Here is a 23,282-nt window from a genome sequence, read left to right on the forward strand (position 1 = left end):
GCTGAAAGAGGCAGACAGGAAGAGACTGAGCCTCTGCAGATGAATAAAAACCTCCTCAGCTGCTGTCAAAATTATCCTCAATAATTCACACGGTCCACTTTTACATGACAGTGTGACCCATCTGAGACGGATGTCTGAGTCTGATAAATATCTGAATGTGCCGAGCAGCTAAACGCGGTCCGTTTTGTTCATCCGTGTGAGCCGCCGAGTCAGTTCTCAGCTCCGCCTGCAACACTGACGCAACAGACAGTGGACACATGCAGTCGGCTTTGTGTCTGTAGGCTGACGAGGGACGTCCAGCGGGAGGACATAACACAGGTGTGAAAATGTTGATTAAATCCCTGTGGCTGACTCAGCACTTCCAATTAAAAACCCGAGCAGCTCATCATCAGAAGAAGCAGTGACAGTCGGGTGGCTGCTGTTCGAATGTCTTTGCAAAAAGTGAGAACATTTAGGAAACAGAAGTGCATGAAAACAAAATGATGAATAAGAAAGAAGATGTTTACTCGTGTGCCTCACGCATTAAACACAAGTGGACACTGTCTTACCCTCATCGCTTCCTGGATGTGGTCCTGCCGGACCACCTCTGCCGAGCGGTCCATGTACCACTTCAGACAGCGGATCAGCTCTCTGCAGCACAACACCAGACGGGGTTAAAGTAAGACACGACACGCTTCTCCTTTCACACAGTGGCGGCATGTCTGCACATAAACACTTAAAACACACTCGGTCATCGGCAGGTGCGACACACACTCTGTTATGGGCAGGTGCGACACACACTCGGTTATTGCCGGAATGTAATCTGTACTGTATTAACATTACAAAACAGAGAAATCAGGTCTGGCTGTTGGAGGAAACCATCTTAGCACAGCTGACCTTAAATATTATACGTTAAAAAAGTTATGCATGTGCATGTAAATGAACCTCAGGAGGATAAAGAAGTTCAGGAGTGTTGGGACGAGTGGGAAATTTAAAGCGAGGGACAGCAAACGCCACCTGGCGTTTTCGAGCCTCGTCCGAGCGAGCGCCAACCCCTGAACCCGCCTGTGAACCCGCCTGTCAGGACACTCACTTGTAAGCCAACGCTCCAGCAAAGTGCTTCTGGATGTACGTGTCCATCACCGGCCTGAAGTGGTAGTACTTACTGTCCCTGAGCAGGTTTATAATGAACACCTGAGAGAGAGACATGGCAGGTATGACACATGAACAGCACACATTAATCCTCACACAGCTATGAAGTTTCTCTTTTCATTACGTTTCCACAGTCCGTCCCAAATAAACTCTTTTTCAGTCCTGAGATTATACTTTTAACATGACAAATGCTAACACTTTATATTAACGTACAGGTGTTTGTTGATAATTAGCTGCATACCTGAAGCACACTGGCCCTTTATGAGTCATTACAAAGCATTTAGCGTAAAGACGTTGTTGTATAGTAATCGTGATCTTAACGTGCTGTGCTCAGGTTGAGCAGGTTGTGCTGAAGGAACAGTCAGCTGGTCAGTCAGCTGGTCAGTCAGTCAGTCAGTCAGTTAGTCAGTCAGTCAGTCAGTCGGTCAGTCAGTCAGTCAGTCAGCTGGTCAGTCAGTCAGTCAGTCTGTCAGTCAGTCAGTCAGTCAGTCAGTGGTCTGTTCTGACGTGACAACATACAAAAGTGTTATTTGATGCCGTTAATGCTAAAGAACTCTGAAGAACTCCAAAGCCTTTGTCATGCAGAAAGGGTCGGGTCCTTGTCTTCAGACGTCAAACTGAGTGAGTCAAGTCTTTTCTGTCTCAGCCTTCTGAAGGTCTTCCTCGCCATCATTTCTTCTTGGCTAAATTATTCCAATTCACTGTATTCAGGCTTGAGCCAAAAGCAATTTCACGCCTTCAGCCAGCACAAACACTGGGAGACAAGGTCACCGCAGTCCTGGTTTAGCTGATCTAACCATTTGATCAATAATGAAAATAATTGTGAGTGGCTGCCTAAACTTGCTGAATAATTCTGAGCTTTAAGTATTTAATGTACAACAACTTCCTTACTTGCGGTCAACAAGCTGTGATTAGGAAGTTATTGGTAAAACTGGGTTAAAGGCCCAGCAGTCGTACAATAAGGTCCTGCACAACGAGGCATCAACAAGTGCTTCATAATGACTAATTAATTCTAATTATAAGGAGCCACTGAGCCACTAAAGTGCTCAGTCATAAGCGACTGGTTAATGATGAAAAGGTGTACTTTGATAAAAGGTGTACCAGGTAAAATAAGCTTCAAACAAACCAGAAACAAATCAGTCAGTACATGAAACTGACCGAAACTGACAGTTTGTCTGTTGCTGCACTGACTTTTCTGTCTTTCTTCACACTCACCAATGACTGGAACACCAGTGGGCCGTATTTATCAGTGTTGTCGTCCAAGATGGAGAATAACGTGTCCAGAATGTCTTGAAGAAACTGACACACACACGCACACGCACACACACACACACACACACACACACACACACACACACACGCGTTATCAGGTGTGACACACGCTGTTACTCGTTAAAAAATGTGTTTTTGGTGCACTTGTACCTTTTGAGTATATTTTTAAAATCAATCATTTTTTAAATGAAGTATATTAACTATCTGCATGTGTTACAGAGTAAAGACGGGGTTTGGGTGAGTATTATGTACCTCAGTGTGGCTGAAAAAAGAAAAGGTTGTTTGTAATGTGAACTGAGCTCAAGCTGATGTGCACATCATGTAAAACATTAATGAAATCCCAACATGCGTTTTATTTCTTTACAAATACAAATGATTCCTTCTCTCAAAGGTCTCGCTTTCCTCTGACGTCACATTGCTAAGCTGCTGCAGACTCCACCTCACCTTCACTATCTCTTCTCCACTGACGTGTCGTAGCCGACCGAGGATGTCCATGACCCGGTCCGGATGGGCCTTCCACTTGAGCAGCGCCAGGAGGTCCACTGGAAGACAGCAGCAAAGTGAGAACCACACGCAGAACATGTGGATCAGAACCGTACTCAGATGGGGACCAGGTCTCTGCAGAGGGCAGCAGGCCTTTATTGGAAGCAGACTTAAATTAGAGACAAACTTTACTTCTAATTCGCTTGGTCCTGTGTTAGCACGAAGCCTCCTTGTTTCCCATTGGCCTGTTTAAGTTTTCATTCTGAATGCTGTTCATACTGAAATATACAGTTTGGCAGGGACATTAACACACACACACACACACACACACACACACATCTGCAGGGACCGAAATGCAACATTAACACTCCAGAACAATGTCCTTTATGATAAGCACTCCACTGCATCGCCACACGGCTGAGTGAACAGGCCTTGTCTGACACTCGGGCCGTCTCGGAGGACTCGTCAACACGCCGCCTACCATTCTGAGTGAGCTTGGTGGACGAGAGCTGCGTGGAGATCCAGAACGTCTCCTTGGTGCTGCGCTGGAAGACGAGGCTGGACGGGATGCTGGGACAGCTGTTGAAGTCTTCTTTGCAGCAGGGCAGGCCCAGGTAGAGGGCGTGGTTACTGAAGGTGGTGTTCTCGTCACACTGAGGCCCGGAGGAGATCAGACAGGACAAGAGCACGGCGTACAGTTAGACACTACACGGTACTTAGCCTGGGAATCAGGACAAGCCTTGACACAGGAACATTAACAACACGCTTATTGATGAAGTTCAGTCTGCACAGCTTCTGGGTGTTCAGCTTGATGTGTCTGCAAAAGATTAGCTCAGTTACAACCGAAACTGCAGAAAGTGTCGGCTGGCGCTTTGCAGTTCAGGTCAGCAGTGACAGAACAGGAAGTGAGAAGCGTAAAAGTGGCGTCTGACCTTGTAAACGTAGAGTTCGTGGCTCTCGTCTGAAAGAGTGGTCCCATCCTCCCTCATCAGAGGAGTGAAGGCAAAACCAAACAGCTTCTTCTCTCCTTTGTCCTTTGCTGCACAGTAAGTGGAAACAGCAAAGTGTTGGGACAGACGCGAGGACAGGAAGACACAGGAAGCTAAACGTCTCAGTGTTGCCAACAAACGACGTGAAGCCACTTGAGCAGCACGTCGTTCATGCTGTCATTGGTCAGTAAGAGCAGAGTCAGAAAAAGAAGCAGTCATAGAGTAAAAGTGAAGACTCTGTGCTAAAATATCCCTTAAGAAGTGAAAATGTGAAAGTGAACGTCATCCATATGAATAGCACTCGACTAAAGTTATCACATAAATGCAGTAAAACATTTGCCTCCACAGTGCAGTGAAGTGGAGGAGCAGAAAACAGAAACACTTAAGCTCAGGACTTAAACGAATGAACTGAACGAAAGTGAAGCTTCAAGCTCACTTTGGAGGAAAACTCACAGTCAGTCGTGGACAAACCTGTGTTTGGTCTCTCTATGTCCCCCTCTCCTGTCTCTCCTGTCTCTCCCCCCTCTCCTGTCTCTCCTGTCTCTCCTCTCCCCCCTCTCCCTCCCAGGCCGTCTACACTGAGTCTGGTTCTGCTGGAGGTTTCTGCCTGTTAAAGGAAGTTTTTCGTGTCCACTGTGGCCGAATGCTGACTCAGTGTGGGGTTTTGCCCTCTTCTGACCTGATTCTCTCTGATTCTCTTCTCTTTTAATTTGAATGTGTTGTTTACACACCTGTAAAGTGTCTTGAGATAACTCTTATGAATTGGCACTTTAAATAAAACTGAAGAATCTCAGCTGAACGTTGTGCGACGTTACATCCGTCTCACACCGTTAAGCTCCTCCTTACTGACACAACCGACCGATCGGCCGTTTGTCCGAAATAAACAACACCCCGGCGACTCACTGGAGCAGTGCCGGAACTCGAAGCGCAGGTGGGAGCCCCTGAAGCGGTCGATGGGAATGGGCAGCTTGATGACTTCGCCCCATCGAGGGCTGTTGTTGTGGTAGAGCACGAAGGAGCGGTGCTCAGGTACGCTGGGCTCACCTGAGCCCATACTGATGCAGTCCTGCAGGTGGAGCCAGACAGACAGACAGACAGAGACAGAGAGGGACGTCAACGGGCAGCTCATGGCCGTCACAAACAGCTGGGAAGGCTGCTGGTTGGCTGAGAGAAGGCGTCCAGGTGCTTCCTCACCTTGAGGATTTCTCCGTCGGCGTAGAGCACATACACTGTGACCTCGATGTTCTTCTGAACGCTCTTCCCTCCTCTCTCGAAGTCCCCTCGCTCCAGGGTCAGGTACAGGTCGTTACGGATGTCACCTGGGACAGAGGAGGACACGTTGTGCTCCACATATCAGCTGAGAAACGCTGTGATGCTGATGGACTGATGAACACACACACACACACACACACACACACACACGAGACAGTCGTGTGCACAAACATTTGAAGCTGAATCCTTCTGACACACATGAGAATAATGACGTGTGTTAACGAGCGCACACTCATTTATCATGTCAGCTTGTCCTCATGGAGGAGACGTCAGCCTGAGTGTGTCAACATGGGAGTTAAACACACACTCCCTCACTGCAGGAGGGGAGGCGACACGAGTGTGTGAGCCCTGCATCGTTAATGTATGTGAGGCGTGTGTGTGTGTGTTTGTGTAGGTGTTTCTGTCGTGAGCTTAACATTAAAGGAACAATTCATGTAGAAGTGAAACCTCAGTCGCGATCTCCTCACGCTGATGAAGAGTCGGGTGAAGTTTCTTCATCCTCAGTCAAACATTTGTGCAGCTAAAAACCAGTTCAGGTCTCAGGGCCTCCACAGACTTGGAAGGTTACAACAGTTTGTGGATGAAGAACTTCACCCGAGGAGATCACGTCTGAGGATTCATTTCTGCATGAACTGTTCAGCTGCACTTTGAACAAACACAAGCTGCTGTTAATCCAGCTGCTGCAGTCAGTCTGCTGCAACACACACGCATGCACACACACACGCATGCACACACACACGCATGCACACACATACACTCAAACACATGCACACACGCATGCACACACACACACTCAAACACATGCAAACACGCATGCACACACGCATGCACACACACACACAGATGTGTTTCAGTGTGTTAATCAGGTTGCAGCAGAGTGAACTTTGAACCTCAATGCTGAATAAGAAAACAAATTTTCTATCAAACAGAAACAAAATAAACAAAAACAACAGACTCGTTACTTCTCCGTTTCCTACAGCACGAACAGATTACTGAAGTGAACACCTTCTCTCTGTGGCTGCACATAAAGACGGACGGCGTGCGAGTCCTCGTGCCGCCGCCCTCCTGACTCACCTGGCATGATGACGTCAGGGAAGCCCAGTTTGCGGGTGATGGCCACCCCCCGGCTGAAGACCAGCGGGTTCTCCCTGCGGACCTGCTCCATGTCGCCCCTCAGCAGCTGCAGGGAGATGATCAGACCTGCAGGACGGACGACCAGGAGACGGACAGAGCGACGAGTCGGTTGGCGAGCAGAGAAAGGAGCGAAGGTGGAGGAGAAGGACGAAAAAGAGGGGAAGACAGCAAAAGAAAGAAAAGCTCGTGTTAGTTAAACAGAAACCTGAGCCCCCAAAGATCTTCGTTTTCAATAAGCAGAACCACAACACGATAAATCATCCGGGTTCTGGTTCAGCTCCACCTCGTCCACGAAGCCGCGGGACCACAGGAGTTCACAGAGTTTAACGAGAGGCCACAGGAGGCCGAGGCTCCCTGCTGTCACGCCAATTAAGCTGATTCCCCGGCTGACATGCTGACGCGTGTGTCAGCCGGGCTCTCACAAAGCCGACTGTACGACTTCCTGTGCCGCACAGCTCGGTTTGACGATGTTTGTGTGAGTCACGCAGATAATTTTACAAGTCAGGAAAGTCGAACATAATCGTTTGGTTTACTTCTTTGGTTTGTGGACTGAGGACTTTGGATCAGCACGCGGGTGAGCGGGAAGCGGTTTCCGTCTTTGGGTGAACTGCTCCTTTAATGAATGGGCTCTGCACACTCTCACATGTCAGAAAGAGTCACACACACACACACACACACACACACACACTGCGTCCGTCCTACCGTAGCTGGTGCTGGGAGCGGTGTATTTGGTGCTGGACTTGCGGATGATGTTCTCGTGGATCTGGTACCACTCGTTCTCGTTGTTGCACCTGGAGAACAACAGGACATCGCAGGTCTGAACAGAACTGACAGAACATTTTTCAAACAACACAAGTGCCTTGTCTACTGACTCCATAACAGGAAGTACTGCACAGGAAGTACTGCATCCGTGGATCTGTGCAGTATTTCAACGAGGAAAACAAGTTTTAAAGGGCTGATTGAGGCTTCATGTGGAGAAGAAAGCAACAAAGTGCAGACACTGTGTATTACTGCAGCATGTAAGCCCGACTGGACCCAGACTGGACCCAGACTGGAACCCGACTGGACCCAGACTGGAGTCTGACTGGAGTCTGACTGGAGCTCGAGTGGACCCAGACTGGACCCAGACTGGAACCCGACTGGAGCTCGAGTGGACCCAGACTGGAGTCTGACTGGAGCCTGACTGGAACCCGACTGGAGTCTGACTGGAGTCTGACTGGAGTCTGACTGGAGCTCGAGTGGAACCCAACTGGAGCTCGAATGGAACCCGACTGGAACCCGACTGGAGTCTGACTGGAGTCTGACTGGAGCCTGACTGGAGCTTGAGTGGACCCAGACTGGAGTCTGACTGGAGTCTGACTGGAGTCTGACTGGAGCTGCTGACCGGTTGCTTTTGCTTGGTTGCTGCCTGAACGTTTGGTGTCACTAACATTTGAATGTTTTCAGTCGCATCAACGTGACGAAGAGGGAGAGAAGACGGAGGCCCGAGGTAAACACAGAGGAGCATGAAGCATCCACAGAAGGTCTGCTCAGGCCACACACACACACACACACACACAGTCACAGTCATATCATGCTGTGACTGTGTGAACTGCAGGGCTCCTGCAGGCAAGTCTTCAGAAGTTTCAGTCGAGGGGGATTCTGTAATGTCTGCCATCAACTGTGAGTGTGTGTGTGTCTGTCTCTGTGTGAGTGTGTGTGTGTGTCTGTCTCTGTGTGAGTGTGTGTGTGTGTCTGTCTCTGTGTGAGTGTGTGTGTGTGTCTGTCTCTGTGTGTGTGTCTGTCTGTGTGTGTGTGTGTGTGTGTGTCTGCCTCTGTGTGTGTGTGTGTGTGTCTGTCCGTGTGTGTGTGTGTGTGTGTGTGTGTCTGTGTGTGTCTGTCTGTGTGTGTGTGTGTGTGCAGAGAATGGCTCTGACAGCACTGTAAGGCTGCAGCTTTCTGTCTCTCTTCTCTTTACGTAACAACATGTCGGCGGGAGAAACCAGGAGGATGAAACGTTACGTGAGCTAAAGAACGAAGAGACGAAGACCTGAGAAAAAGGAAAAACTCAGCGCTTCAGGACCGTTAAGATGAAGTGATGTTCAGTGTGATTCTTCCTGTCTCATTCGTTTTGCTCCTCTCAGCCCCAAAACGTTCAGTTTGTGAGGAGTGTGTGAGCTTTAAAGGGTAATGACACCACTTCACTCTCCTGGTGCAGTTAGCACACGTGAACTCGTAGTGCTTTTGTCCCCGCGTCTCGATACAACACGGACAAAGCTGATTTAGTGTTTCCTCTTTCACTTTGACTGCACTTAAAGGGCCCACGTTAAAACATTTTAATGAGAATATTTCTGTGCAAACTAACAAAGCACGCACCTAATGAACGGACTAATCAGATCACCAATCAAATGATCCTCACTTTGCTGTGATGAGTTTGTAATTGGATGAAATGTGCTGTAATCAGCAGAAACAAACTCTTAACCGGTTAGGCTAACAAGTCAGAAGATAAATGTAGCAGCTTCTCAGCGTCTCATTGGCCATCGTCTGATGGCGGTTTCGCCCTCGGGGGCGACAGCCAAGGTTTCAAGACTTCCTGTGCAGCCAGTGGACAACACGTTCTGTTTACAGTCTCATTAGTAACTTTGGCTTCAATCACACGTCTGCACGTGCATGTGGGTAAATCAAACCGTCATCAGATGACAGCCGATTGGTCGCCAAAGCGTGCTCCAACGTGATTGGTCAGTACAACTCAAACTACAAATGAGCTAAAAACAGAAAGCAGAAATGCTTTGAATGAGTCTCAGACGTCTGCTCATCCAGACTACTGTAGAGAAAACTGAAAGCACAACGACTGAAACACAGTGCTGGCTTATCACACGTGTGTGTGTGTGTGTGTGTGTGTGTGTGTGTGTGCACTGACGTGTAGACTTTCAGCACGAAGTCCTTCTCCTCTTTGAGCTCAGAGATGGTCTGCAGCACGTCGCTCATGGCCAGGACAGCACAGCCGTACGGTCGGCGGTACTGGACGTGCGGAGGACCTTTCTTACTGTCATTCAGCAGCATGCGACCTGAAACAGGAAGTGTGTGAGTTCGTATGTCGTGTGTGTGTCGGCTCGGGCTGACGTGTTGTGTGTGTCGGTGGCTGCAGGCCTACCTGTCCTGATCACCTGAGAGATGATGTACAGATCTCTCTTCATGTCTTTGTTGCTCAGGTCCTGCAAGACGACAGAACAACACAGTTCAAATGCAGCGCTGATTAAAGGACCAGTACGTACATTCTGTCTTCATTGTTGCTGATGAAAATCAATCTGACGAGGAGGCTACGCTTTAAGGTTTCGAGAACAGAATTGAAAAAATATAAAACAAAAGTTGTTTTTAGTCAATGTAGAAATGTTCTGTTTCATATCTTCAAATGAACAACATGAGACTGAGCGGAGGCAGAGCAGCTCGAGCTAAAGTTAAATATGAAGTTAAATATTTGCCTTTTTAAAAGCCTGTCATGTTTTTCTTGCTTTTCAAAGCTACTGTTTTTATTCATGTCTTTGTTATAATCTTTTATAATATACAGAACCTTTCAACAGAGACTTGAAAAGTGCGTTACAATAAAAATAAATAATAAAAGTCAATAAGCTCCACACCAACAAAATATTAACCAGAAAAAGCTTTAAGACAAAGTGAGAATTCAGGCAGATTTAAAGGAGGACACCGAGCTCGTCTCAGCCTGAACCTCCCAGATGTCTTATTTTGAAAGAGTGCCGTGTTTGATCATCCTGTCCTGTCTTGTTTCCTGTCCGCTCAGCTTCGTGAATCAGCGTTGGACAAAACTGATGTGAGTCTTAATGTTGACTTGAACGAAGCTTCCAGAGCTGCTGCAGCTCAGTCTGCTGGAGGAACTTCTGTCCAAAGAGCCTCCAGCCGACACGGCAAAGAAAACACTGAGGCCGACCAACAGGGGGCAGCACATCCATCCACATGCACCCTCCTTCACCATGAGTGTGTGTGTGTGTGTGTGTGTGTTACCGTGAAGAGCGCACACAGCCTGTCCACCTTCTCTGGATTCTTCGGTCCTCCGTTCTTGTTCAGTCTCACCATGAACTTCTCACTGAAAACACAAGCAGACCAACAGGAGCTTTTAACTGCAGGCTTGGACGTGAGCAACACCTGGCTGCTGTCGAAGCTTGTGATTGGATCACGTTCTGGTTCTCACGCCACATGAATGTGAGACTGTTGCACTTTTATTCTTTTCAGCAAAGTGTGTGTGGGGGTACAGTTACACAGAAATGATAACGGTTCTAATTCCATTAAAACATCGACATATAAAACCGAACATCAGCCTCAGAAATGGCAGCGACTTCCTGCTCAGCACGACTCCTGGGGGCCCTTCACTGAACCTCCTCGTCCTCCTCCTCCTCCTCCTTGTCCTCCTCCTCCTCCTCGTCCTCCTCGTCCCCCAGGAAGACCAGCAGAGAACAAACTCAGAGTTTCTCAGCCTTTTTCACTTCTGACAACAGCAGAATATTGTGAGCTGGTGTCAGCGACTGCGGTCCTCCAGTCGTGTTCGTTCGAGGGAAGGTGTTGCCACGGTGACGTCCACTGCTGCAGACACGTGGGACTCACACGCTAACCCACCGACACGGGACGGCTGAACGCAGCGCTGAGCTTCTGTCATGTTTCACCTGCTCTGCATACACTCGTTATTATTCAGCACACACACCGCCAAACAATAAGAAACAACACCCTGCACACAACGGCACTGAGGATCGACAAACCCCGATGACACACACACACACACACACACACACACACACACACACACACACACACACACACACACACTCTGTGTCCGACTCTTTAAACCAACCAATTTATTCTAATCCCCAAGAGATACGAAGAAACAAATACAACAAAAGAGAATAAATATGTATGTGTGTGTGTGTGTGTGTGTGTGTGTGTGTGTGTGTGTGTGTGTGTGTGTCAGGACGGTTTGTGGTTTTCTCCTCCAGTCGTAGCTCCTGTTTTGCTGTTGTTTGATTGAGATACGAGTCGAGTTTCTGTGTGAGCAAAGCAAACGTTTGAAAAGAGAGGGAAGAAGAAAATAAACATTTGGTTTTGGAGTGAATAAGTTGGTGCGGAGTTTAATTTCCGTCAGAAGGGGGCGATATAGGCCGGGACACGCAGAGAAGAGGAAGTCAAAGTCTCAAACTGAGAACAAAACCCGCAGAAGAAGAAACTTCTCACATGGTTTCGTTTCATTCATGTTAAAATGACCAGAACTTCACATTAAAAGTTTAACTACATTCTGCTGTTTAGGAACTTTTACTTAAATCTGACTTTTTAATGGAGTACTTTTACATTACTGCATTGGTACTAACTGAAGTAAACGATCTGAATACTTCCTGCACCACAACATACATCAAAGTACACACACTCACTGTTCACTCACACACACACACACACACACGTACAGACACACGTGCACAGATGGATGCATGCGTGGATGCACTCAGCCGTGTGCATCAACAGGCCCACTGTGTGGAAAAGGATCTGAGCCATGAATCATTTCCACTGCGCTGCCGTCCGTCCCCTGAACGCACCACATCTGCATCAGAGCCTCATACACACGCAGCACTTCCAGCCACTTTTCAGCCTTCATCCATCAGGAGGAATTCACACGTTATGAACATCCGTCGGCCACAGAGCAGATCCACAGCACCAGGCAGGTCTGGCTTTCAGCCCAGAAGAGGAGGAGTAGATGGGATTTAAACCAGCAACCTGACGTTGTCCATCACACGTGTGACGGTGCCCCGTCCCTCGGCCTTCCCTCACCAGCCCGAACCACCATCACGTGTCCTTAGACCGCAGCTCTCCGACAGCCTTTTGATTATCATTTTCACACCTGCAACTTCATTTGCATCAGGACCGCCCCCCTTATGGACTGAGGCTGTTCAGGACTTTTGGATCTTGGTCTTTTAAAGGAGCAACTCGCACAATATGGCCACGTTTGAAATGAAGCTGCAAAAATCCAACCTCCCGCTGCCCACTGTAGTCTTTACTGTAGTTGTCTTTGGATGTCGTGTTAGCACAGTTAGCCATGCGGCTAGCGGCCCCATCGCAGATGAGCCAAAGTCCTCGTCTGAGCTGCTGTTAATCCCCTCCGTACTGTGTCCCCTGTCCTCAAACTGTCCTCCATGCAGACCAGTTCATGTTGAAGACACATTTCAGCGACCGGCCAATGACGACTGACCACAGTTATCTCTGATGCTAATTCTGGACCCAAAGCATCATGAAACCTAAAATAAGAGGAAACATAACGAGGTTCTTCTGAGCACGACGCATCGTTTCCGTTTCTTATAGTTTCACATGATTCAGTTTGGTTTTGGCTCATTTGGCGAGATGTTTACAACGAGCTGGTTGTCTCAGGGGCTCAGCCTGGAACCTCAGGCTGCTCGAGTATCCGGACCACAGACTTAAATCCCACTCATAGTGAACTCAGACGAGCTACAACAAAACCCTAAAGCTAACAGTGAGACAGTGAGACAGACAGCGAGACAGTGAGACAGCGAGACAGACAATCAGACAGCGAGACAGGCAGTGAGACACTGAGACAGTGAGACAGTGAGGCAGACGGTGAGACAGTGAGACAGACAGTGAGACAGCAAGGCAGTGAGACAGCGAGGCAGACAGTGAGACAGTGAGACAGACAGTGAGACACTGAGACAATGAGACAGTGAGACAGACGGTGAGACAGTGAGACAGACAGCGAGACAATGAGACAGCGAGACAGACAGTGAGACAGCGAGACAGGCAGTGAGACACTGAGACAATGAGACAGTGAGACAGCGAGGCAGACGGTGAGACAGTGAGACAGACAGTGAGACAGCGAGGCAGTGAGACAGCGAGGCAGACAGTGAGACAGTGAGACAGACAGTGAGACAGCAAGGCAGTGAGACAGTGAGGCAGACAGTGAGACAGCGAGACACGGAGACAGTGAGACAGACAGTGAGACAGCAAGCCAGTGAGACAGTGAGACAGACAGTGAGACAGCGAGGCAGTGAGACAGTGAGACAGTGAGGCAGTGAGACAGCGAGGCAGTGAGACAGTGAGACAGACAGTGAGACAGTGAGGCGGTGAGACAGACAGTGAGACAGTGAGGCGGTGAGACAGTGAGACAGACAGTGAGACAGACAGTGAGACAGACAGTGAGACAGTGTAAAATAAGACAAGCTAAAAGTAGTCTGTGCCTGAGAGGAAGGAAGGTTTCAGCTTCCTCTCACACACACACACACACACACACACACTGGAGTTTTAGTACCACAATTAATTCTCAAAGGCAGGGCAGCTCTGAGGGCAAACAGTCTCAATGGTTGGGTTCAGTCTCAACAGCCAGAGGCTTTCTGTGAAGACTTTTAATGCAAGCCATGAGCCCTACACCTCCTCCAATTCTTCCTCCTCCTCCTCCTCCTCCACCTCCTCCAATTCTTCCTCCTCCTCCTCCTCCTCCACCTCCTCCAATTCTTCCTCCTCCTCCTCCTCCTCCTCCTCCACCTCCTCCAATTCTTCCTCCTACACCTCCTCCTCCTCCTTTTCTTCCTCTTCTTCAGCCTCCTCATATGAGCGTCTCAGAGGAGCAGGTCTTGTCATTACACTCTAATGCTGAGTCACAGTACACAAGTCAAGGTCAAAAGTAATCGTGAAGTGGTGTGTGTATGTGTATGTGTGTGTGTGTGTGTGTGTGTGTGGGTGTGTGTGTGTATGTGTGTGTGGGTGTGTGTTATTAGAGAACAGATCCTCTGGCTGGTTTGCAGTGACAAACAAAATGAAGAAAAAGATGAAGGAGTGTTTGCTGAACCTCCCTCTGTTTCCTGTGGGACCTCTCACACACACACACACACACACACACACACTCCTATCAGCATTAGCAATTCCTTAGCACTGTGATCGCTCCACTAATGCATCATTGATGAGCACTCATTACGGTGGGGGGGGGGGTCATGTATTATTCACAGCAGCTGTGTGTGGCCACTTGCCACTATTTGCTCCACATTATGAAGGCAACATGTCAGGTATGAGCCAGAGACAATAACAGTTTGTCAGTGTGAACACAAAGCCAGCAGTGATGAGGAACCTCCAGAGGATCATCAGCGGAGCTTCACAGAGGGCTTCAGCTCATCGTTCTTCTGTTTGAGCTCCCACAGCTGTAGAAACCCAGCAGCTGCTGAGCTCAGCAGAGTCCATCGTGTCCCTGTTGTGTCCACAACTGGTTTCTGCTGCCCCCAAGTGGCCAAAAAATCACTGGCAGCACTATTAAGTGCTAACTATTAATCAATCAATCAATCAATCATTGAGTCTCAGATTTCAAAAATAACGTGAACGTCTCATCACAAGCCCACAGGAACAAAACGTTCATCTACCTGATGGTCTTCCCCTCTCTCAGGTCGTACAGAGAGAAGAATATGTCGGTGTCCTCTCCTATGCTGTTGTAGGTGAAGCTCTTCAGGTTGACCAGTAGGTGGTGTGGTACAGGAACTCTGCACGGCTCCCCGTGTCGCTGCCGAGTGCCGTCACCCTGGAAACCAACCACAAGACGAGCATGATGGGAAAACTCTGGAACAAGATCTGATTTACTGATAGTATCATCATACACGTGGATGTGTTTAAGAGAAGTACGCAGTACTTCACAGCTGTAGGATTACCCAGACTTCACTGCAGCGTCTCTCACCTGTGTGGTGCTCTGTTGGACGCTGTGTCTGCTGGACAGATGCTGTGGGAGGACACAAAACATTACAGCAGGTGTTAGTTATCTCGTCCTCTCCTCGTCTCCTCACTTTGCTTCCTCCCCTTTCTCCTCGCCTCCTCGCCTCCTCTCCTCTCTTGTGTTCCGTTCTGTTCTCTCCTCCTCAGATGATGAAAACTCTAAAACACCCCAGAGACTCATTACTCCGACTCGTCTCTGAGCCTCTCAGCGGCCGTCTGAGACGAGAGCGAGCGAGAACTGAAAACCCGTTTGATGAATTGAAGTAATGACTGTCGGCTACAAGCCATCTGCAAATATTTCATCCCGGGCAGAAAATTAACTCGAGCCTGCAGACGTTTCCTCCTTTGCCTCCATATCACCGGCTTTTCCAAGGTAACCAATCAGAAATGTTTCGCCTTCTTGACACCTGGATCAACGCGTCTGAACCTTGTGGACCTGCTGCAGGTCTTTGGACATCCTGTGACGACGGCGTACGTTTTGGTGGTTTAACATTTGAATGTTAAAAGGTTTGTGCTCAGTACTTTTAGTGACGTATGGACCTTAATGGACTAATTTTACTGTAACTACGTCATCCATACTGATGTCATGGGATTTTTATTATTATTATTATTATTATTATTATTATTATATAAATGCTCATTTTGATCTTTACGTAAGCAACCAGGAAACAGGAAGTGATCCAGTTCTGCCAGTTGTTTTCCTCATTGCATTGTTTTGAAAAGTTTCCGACTGCTTACTTTGTATTGTAGAAGCTTCTTCTGCCGCTGCTGTTACGTAAATTCACCACAGAAATCGATGGAAGTTTAATTTGATCTTATCTTGTGTTTTCTTCGTCGTGACCTTTTCTCGGTCAAACTGAACGACGACAGATGAAACCTCAAGAGGAAAATCAACGGCTCAGCAGCAGGGAAGCGTTTGAATTAAAAGTTCATATCTTTCGCTTGTCGGCTTTCGTTCGTTCGAAGTTGTTCTTACTCTTCTCATCAATGTGAACGTCCTTAAAGAAAACATTTGGGGCCTGACAGCACTGAAAAAGGCCTTTATACTGAACGGATGTTTTTAAAGGCACAGTTCAACTGAAAAAGAAAATTCAGTCATTGTTGTCAGGTGTAATTTAAGTCTCCAGAAGGTCCGGGTTCCCACATCAATTTGACTTTATTTCCACCTTTTTAATAAGCTCAAACTGAAGCGGGACACTTTCAGCTTTTGGATATCGGCTTAAGAAAGGCTGTAAATCGGTCTCTTTGAATCGGTTTGGGATCTCTGGGCTTTGGGGGACTCGGATTGAAGCAGCTGGGCAGTTTGGAGCCATTTTATGCTTCTCTTTGTTTGTTTGTTTGTTCTCCTTCAGTCGTTCAGCAGAGTGCTGCACCGCTGGAGAAACTCCACCCGACTTTCCACCAACACGAGTGAATTATGACTGAATTTTCATTTCTTCTAATGCTTGTTTCTCTTTCTGCATGTTAGCTGTTCTTCCTCTCTCCATCCCACCTTCTATCAACTTCACCTCTCCATCTCTCTCGCTCTGTTTGCTCCTCTCTCTCTCTTCCTGTCTCCAGATCAGTCTCCAGGCAACGGAACAAAAGGGGGAATCACCACGACTGCAGTGTCTGACTGGTACAGCTCAGCTATTTAAAGCAGGACTGATGTAAGAATACAGAACATCAAGTGCTTCTGAGAAGAACACTCCTACATTAAGTAGCTGCAGTTATCTTCCCCATTCAACATTTCATAAAACAGACCCAGAAATCTGACGCAGCCTGACGCACAGACCGTCCAGCCTGCTGTGGACGGATAAAAGTATGAAAAGGGATTTTTATCTGTGCTCCAACTGATGTCTCACATTAGCTTTACCAGGTGACGCATCTGAAAATGAACAAAAGCACTTTAACCTCACATGTCAGCAATGTAGAGAAGACTTTAGATATTTCATGCAGGTCTCAAATGAAGCTCAATCAGCAGCCAAAATGATGATGTTGTTGGAGCAGAATCTTACAAAAGCAGGACTGTGATGTGAAGTCAGCCTTAACCCCCTGATGAAGACACCAGTCAGAGGAAGGTGCCTTCACTTACTGTGTGGAGCGGGAAACACCTTGTGATGAAGTGGTTTTCTTTGGCTGCTGGTGATCTGCTGTGAGCGTGAAGCATTTTGCACAAGAACACGAAGAGGGAAAAACAACAGAAGAAGGCTGTGAGGAGGATGAGGGTCTGGCCAGCAGGAGGGAGAATCACAGCACGGCAACAGGTGGCTGATTCACAGCAGGAACACACACACACACACACACACACACACACCCAGCCCTCCCTCAGTCCCAGCTCCACAGATTTACTTCCTGTTAATCCAGGACGTCAGGGAGCGTCAGGTGACACTTTTCTGTGCGGTTTGAGATGTTTGTGTGGAGGTGACGAGGCTGCTGACACCATCACAGCTGCAGAGCTCACAGGCTTTCAGACCACTGATTTCAAACTGAAGCTTCCCACCAGCTGCAGTCAAAAGACGTTCACAAATCCAACCTAAAATCACTCACTCACAGCTGGTCGTTCAACCCTGAGTGTCAAAAACAAATGATCTTCATTCTCAGGGTAAACAAAGTGTCAATAAACAGTAGTGACGGGGGTGTGATGTCTCTCTAAATTCTGTCCTTTAATTGTGAAATGATCAGTTTTCATGTTATGACCTGATCACCTCAGGACACTGGGTGCAGTAATGTCAGTGCAGCGAGAAGTTGTGATCATAATGAAGCTGTGGTTATAACGAAGCTGCAGTCATAACGAGGCTGCGGTCATAACGAGGCTGTGATTATAACGAAGCTGTGGTTATAACGAAGCTGCGGTCATAACGAGGCTGCGGTTATAACGAAGCTGCAGTTATAACGAAGCTGTGATTATAACGAAGCTGTGGTCATAACAAAGCTGCGGTTATAACGAAGCTGCGGTCATAACGAGGCTGCGGTTATAACGAAGCTGCGGTTATAACGAAGCTGTGGTCATAACGAAGCTGCGGTCATAACGAGGCTGCGGTTATAACGAAGCTGCGGTTATAACGAAGCTGTGGTCATAACGAAGCTGCGGTCATAACAGCTGACTGTTAAACCTGGACTGTGTGACCTTTTGGATGTGCAGAAGAACAACAACATTAATTAACATCAGATCTCGACTGCGCGTCAGGAGATTTAAATTATCAATGAAGTGCAGCTGCCTCTGTGTCTCTCTTAATGAGGACTTAATGTTTCTGCTGCTGGGGGATCCCTGCAGGTAACCGTAATTAATATTTTCATCAATAAAGATGCAATATTTTAGCCACTTTTATGACCCAGCCCGCCTGATCCATATTCACGTCACTAACACGCTGTACAGTACCACAAACAGGTTGGCGAATATACTTGTTGTAATGATTTATCTCTTTAATTGTACTTTACAGTCGCAGGCAAAGATGTCTGCAAACACCCTCCATAAGACCTTAGTGTTTGAATGTAATCCAGGATTACTGGGTGTTTCAGATCTGTTCACACGAGACACCCTCCCCTCAGCTGGGATTACTCAATCCCCTGAAGTTATCCAGCGTGCAGAAAGAGACTTCCTGCGGCACTTAAAGGTCTCACCATTTTATAAAGATCCGACACGCTTATCTGGTCTTCATCCACCATCTCAAACTCCTTTCGTGGCACCAAGTCCAGACCCAAGTGTCTGAGAGAGAGCGAAAAGAGAGGATGTCAGTCTTTCATAACCTTCACATAAACCCACACACACACACACACACACACACACACACACACACACACACACACACACACACACACACACACACACACACACACACACACACAGAGTATATTGAAGTAATTTTAGATGTGGTCTCCATGGATATTGTTCTTCTGGATTACTTTCTTACTTTCTTTCTGTCCAATCTCAGCAGCCACATCTTTCACCTACAGACCAGTGACCTTGTTCTTAAAGAGGCGGCGCTCAGTAAAACACTAAATGTTGTTTAGCCAAGGCTCCAGGGGCCCAGGACAGCCATCACTGATACAGTTTAACACCTGAAGGTTTTATCCATGACATGTTACTGAGCTGAGACTCTTCATTCAGTGCCATGAATACCTTTCTTATTGAAGGGCTACTGATTATATATTATTTTAATCTGTGGATCATTTTCTCTATTGATCGATTGGTCGTTGAAATCAGCACTAAAACATGTCCCAAACAAATTATATTTTTCAATTTGTCTACTTTTACTTTCCCTCTAAGTAGCAGCAACAGCGCAGGATGAAAGGAGGAGGAGGTGGAGCTTGAGCTTCTGCCACTTTCACTTTGAATTAGCAGCGATCTGCCATAAACAGCACCTTGTTAGCTTCTTTTTCAGAGCTATTGTGGCAAACAAAAGTGTGTGTTAGCTCCATCAGTTCTTGTTATTTCTTGTCTGGCCAACCATAGCATGGCTCCAATATCTCCACAGTACTTCTGCTAAAAACTGAAAAACGGCACCCAAACGCATCTCCAAGTTACTGCGTCTGTGGATCGGAGCTTTAAATAATGTGTGACAGCCGAGTCCCGCCCACCTTTCATGTCTTCAGTATTAATAACTGGATCCCAACAGACAGTTTCTAACCATTTCATTTGTTTTCTGTCAGCCTCTTGACAAGCACCCACCCGTCTTTTGAACCGCTGCGTTACGGCTCCAATCACACTTTGATTTGCTGTGAGTGGGTGTCAGGGGAGCCCACTGATCTGCTGCACTGATGGAGAGTTCACATCTTCAAACATCAGCACGTCCACATGTGGGATGTGTGTGTTATTCTTCAAGGCAGTGAAACGCTATAAAACACTGTTTATCCTAATTCCATTTAATATCCTGTGAGTGCTCAAAAATATAAATCTGGCGACGTACATTTCTACACACCACAGATATGCTGAAACTGGTTTGGTTTGGGCAGAACAAACGCTTTGTTAGGGTTAGAAAGCAAACACGTTTTGGGTTAAAATACTCAGTTTTGTTGCCACAAACAGCTGGAAATGTCTCGCTGGTCTCTTAGATGCTTCTGTCTGTTGAAATGGAGGCAAACTGTGGCTCTCTGACTCAGCAGATGTCTAATAATTCGTAATATTAAATGTATTGTGTAAGTTGTGTAAATGTAGTGAACTGAGGTGCCCTTGAGCAAGGCAGCTCACCCCCTACCTGCTCCCTGGGCGCCTGGCATGGCAGTGTGCTGTGTTGCACGTGTGTTCGACCAGGGATGGAAAAGTTCAGTGTATGTAAAAATCTACGTAATGAACGTATCAGTTCAACGTTCACAGATGAACATGTCTGATTTGTTTTCCAGAACATTTCATCATAAACGTGATCTTTCCCTAATCTTAACCAAAGCCTGAACCAAACCTCAGACCGGAGTCTGGACTGTGGAGTCCTGCACTTTGAGACTTTGGTGTGGCACATTAATGTAAGTTTCGTAATCCAGGAAGTGATTGCACTGATGTGGCAAATGACTTGTATTTTAACATGACTTCTAGGAGACATCTTTGACCGTTTCTCCAGCTCCACTCTCATCTCGGCATCCCGTCACACTTGCTGATGTCTCAGTTCGTGCGTGTCGGAGTGTATTGTTGTGTGTGTGTGTGTGTGTGTGTGTGACTTCCTCACTCGTTGCCCCAGTCCAGTCTGACGGTGATGTGTCGCTTGACGTCTCGGCTCTGGTCCTGCGTCAGGTGGCCGGACAGGAGCTGCCTCCTCAGGTCGATCAGCTCCATCATCACGTGACGGACCTTGTAGAACAGATCCACTTTGTGTTTCTGATGGGGAGACGGAGAAAGGGAGACTTAGTCAGAGCTGGACCAGGAGGCGGAGCAGTCAGAGCTCGTACCAACCAACACCTGAGTCCAGAGTCCACCTGAAAGTGCTGTGGACATTTAGTGAAAACACACTTTGATTTGAGCTGAATTATTTTCTTTAATACTGCAGAGGGACACGCGGATGCATGAAGGGTCGGGACGCGTGGAGGGTTGGGACGCGTGGAGAGTCAGGTCGGGACACGTGGAGGGTCGGGACGCATGAAGGGTCAGGACACGCGGAGGGTCGGGACACAGAGGACTAGCAAAAGAAAAAACCCGACTGACAGCATTTATGGCATCAAACGACCGATAACGACCAGATTCACACACCTTTCTCTGCTCGCAGCGACCTTGAACTGCCAGGTTTGTTTCATATCATGATTCATGGTTTTGGCACGAGGAGTCTCAAACATGATGTCCCCTTTTCAGCTGAACTCACAGGAGGACCAAACTGAATATTCCGGTCTGTCCTGAATGTGGTTTTACTTCTGCCAGTTAACGACTATTAGACACATTAAAACTTTGAACACTGGGCTGAAACAAATTAAATCACACTGCTATGGCTGAGTAGGTAAGAAAACTGACCAATAATACGAAGGCAATTAAAACGCGGCGCCATTTTAAAAGGTTGGTTTTCTGCCGCGAAACTGGACTGCGTGTCCACAGGGAAGCTTCTCCTTCCTGTCGGGAAGCCCGTCGCTCCGTTACAGCAGTGCTGAGTGATCAGCACGTTTTTTAGCACTCGAGGTTATGAATACGATAACTTTTAGCCACAGAATACCATATTTCAAATTGATTTTTTTAGCAGTTGCTTAGCAACATCACGAGTCACGCACAGCAGTTCCCCTCAGCATCTGCTTAGCATTTGTTTTTAAGGAGATGCCCAGTGGACACAGAAGCTCTTTGATACACTCCATATTAAAATTCTGCACGAGCATGTGATCATTAATGATGCAGGGACATCTTTCAGCCTCTTACACATCGTCTTAAAGGACAGACTAAAGTACACTTTAATTATTTTCATTAATAATGCACATAGTGAGTCTCTTTCCTGACTAATTAATTACTGGGTTGGATGGAGCTGAGAAACAGTGACAAGTTACCACAAACAGCAAACAAAAGGTTCACTTGACAGAGACATACAACAGTACGATTTAATTAAGTGAGGACACGTCTGCTACAGCTCACAGAGACATGAGGCGCACTGAGCATGCTCACACCACACTCAGTCACATGAAACGTTTGGGGGACTGAAAGCAGTTTACATGTGGAAGAAACCGCAAACGTCCACACACAGGACGACTCAGCGAAAAAACATTTACACATGATCCCATTTTGACTTCGCTGTGTGCCGCAGCAGGTTGCGTCCTGAAGCCGAAGCCCGTGACGTTTGGTTCATCCATCGTGCTCCGCTCGTGCAGCTCCATTCGCACTCCAAATGGCTCTAAAGTTTAGTTTGGCAGAATACGCGCCGGTCCTGACGGCCCTCCTCAATCAGAGCAGCAGCACCGGAGTCAGCAGTTACAGCAGCAGGCTGCGGCGCGAGCAGAACGCTGCCCGCCGTCAGCCACTCAGGTACAGCATGTACCTGGTCCAGGCTCACCTCAGTCCAAGGAACAGAAAGCTGGAGTCAAGGTGCACTTTCACAGAGACTCCAGAGACAGAACATAACCGGATCACGTTACCGCTGACTCAGCCGACCTCACACGACAGTGAACACAGAACCACATGAAACCACGGGGCGTTAACATTAGCAGAGTCCATCAGGCGACGTCGACAAGAGGCTACAACAGCCTCATCCACTCCATATATGCTGCTGAGTTAAAATGGTGCACATTCATCAGACTCCTCCATGAACCGACACCTTATCGTGGTGGAGGGATTTGAGAAGCCATGTTGTTGGGGCTGTTTGGCCCTGGCAGGGTCTCCCAAGGCAAAGTGGTCCTGGTGGCTGGGTCTTCACCGATGGGACCCAGTCAGAAGCAGGGTTGCAGGTCTGTCCTCCAGTGGGCCCACCACCTGCAGGAGGAGTCAGAGGGGTCTGATGCAGTGTGGACCGGGTGGCAGACAAAGGCAGAGTCCTTGGCGGTCTGATCCCAGGTCGTCACCTCATGGACAGGTCGACAGAGACTCTTTTTCCCCTTCGACCCCTCCTAGAGGACTAATGTGGTCATGTGGCCTCTCATTTATTTGGGACACCTGGCCATCCCAGTGAGGTGGATGTGGGTGGATGTGCTTTGACCTTTGACCCCCGAGTCTCCGGTCCACCTCGAGCCCGAATTCAAACACCACAGAGAGACTTGGGCTGCTTTGAAGAGATGCAACACGACGAGCAGCTGCGGAGTGGAAACCTCCTCTGAGTCGGCTGTTTGTGGATTTTATCTCCCTCGCTAACTGCCTCCTTCCCCAGCTGGAGTGAGTAATCACACCTTCACATGCAG

The 23,282-nt window shown here is 47.7% G+C and overlaps 2 protein-coding genes across 5 annotated transcripts in view; both read right to left on the reverse strand.

The window, feature by feature from the left end:
- LOC124057033 (nuclear factor 7, ovary-like) overlaps nt 1-23,282 on the reverse strand; it is a 546,992-nt gene that overhangs the window by 403,994 nt on the left and 119,716 nt on the right. The window lies entirely within an intron of this gene.
- Nucleotides 1-23,282, reverse strand: part of LOC124057015 (dedicator of cytokinesis protein 3-like) — a 125,531-nt gene that overhangs the window by 24,055 nt on the left and 78,194 nt on the right. For all 4 annotated transcript variants that reach the window (XM_046385053.1, XM_046385056.1, XM_046385055.1 and 1 more), the window contains exons 6-22: nt 20,654-20,802; nt 18,618-18,702; nt 14,980-15,021; nt 14,672-14,826; nt 10,281-10,362; nt 9,415-9,475; nt 9,181-9,328; nt 6,984-7,072; nt 6,222-6,347; nt 5,070-5,194; nt 4,779-4,941; nt 3,819-3,925; nt 3,368-3,539; nt 2,848-2,945; nt 2,347-2,430; nt 1,073-1,173; nt 549-630 (exon numbers count right to left, since the gene is read on the reverse strand). In XM_046385053.1, the coding sequence (XP_046241009.1) occupies nt 549-630; nt 1,073-1,173; nt 2,347-2,430; nt 2,848-2,945; nt 3,368-3,539; nt 3,819-3,925; nt 4,779-4,941; nt 5,070-5,194; nt 6,222-6,347; nt 6,984-7,072; nt 9,181-9,328; nt 9,415-9,475; nt 10,281-10,362; nt 14,672-14,826; nt 14,980-15,021; nt 18,618-18,702; nt 20,654-20,802 (1,869 nt within the window). The remainder of the gene's footprint in view (nt 1-548; nt 631-1,072; nt 1,174-2,346; nt 2,431-2,847; nt 2,946-3,367; nt 3,540-3,818; nt 3,926-4,778; nt 4,942-5,069; nt 5,195-6,221; nt 6,348-6,983; nt 7,073-9,180; nt 9,329-9,414; nt 9,476-10,280; nt 10,363-14,671; nt 14,827-14,979; nt 15,022-18,617; nt 18,703-20,653; nt 20,803-23,282) is intronic.

Source organism: Scatophagus argus, chromosome 3 (genome assembly GCF_020382885.2).
Source record: "Scatophagus argus isolate fScaArg1 chromosome 3, fScaArg1.pri, whole genome shotgun sequence".
NCBI classification, from domain to species: Eukaryota; Metazoa; Chordata; class Actinopteri; family Scatophagidae; genus Scatophagus; species Scatophagus argus.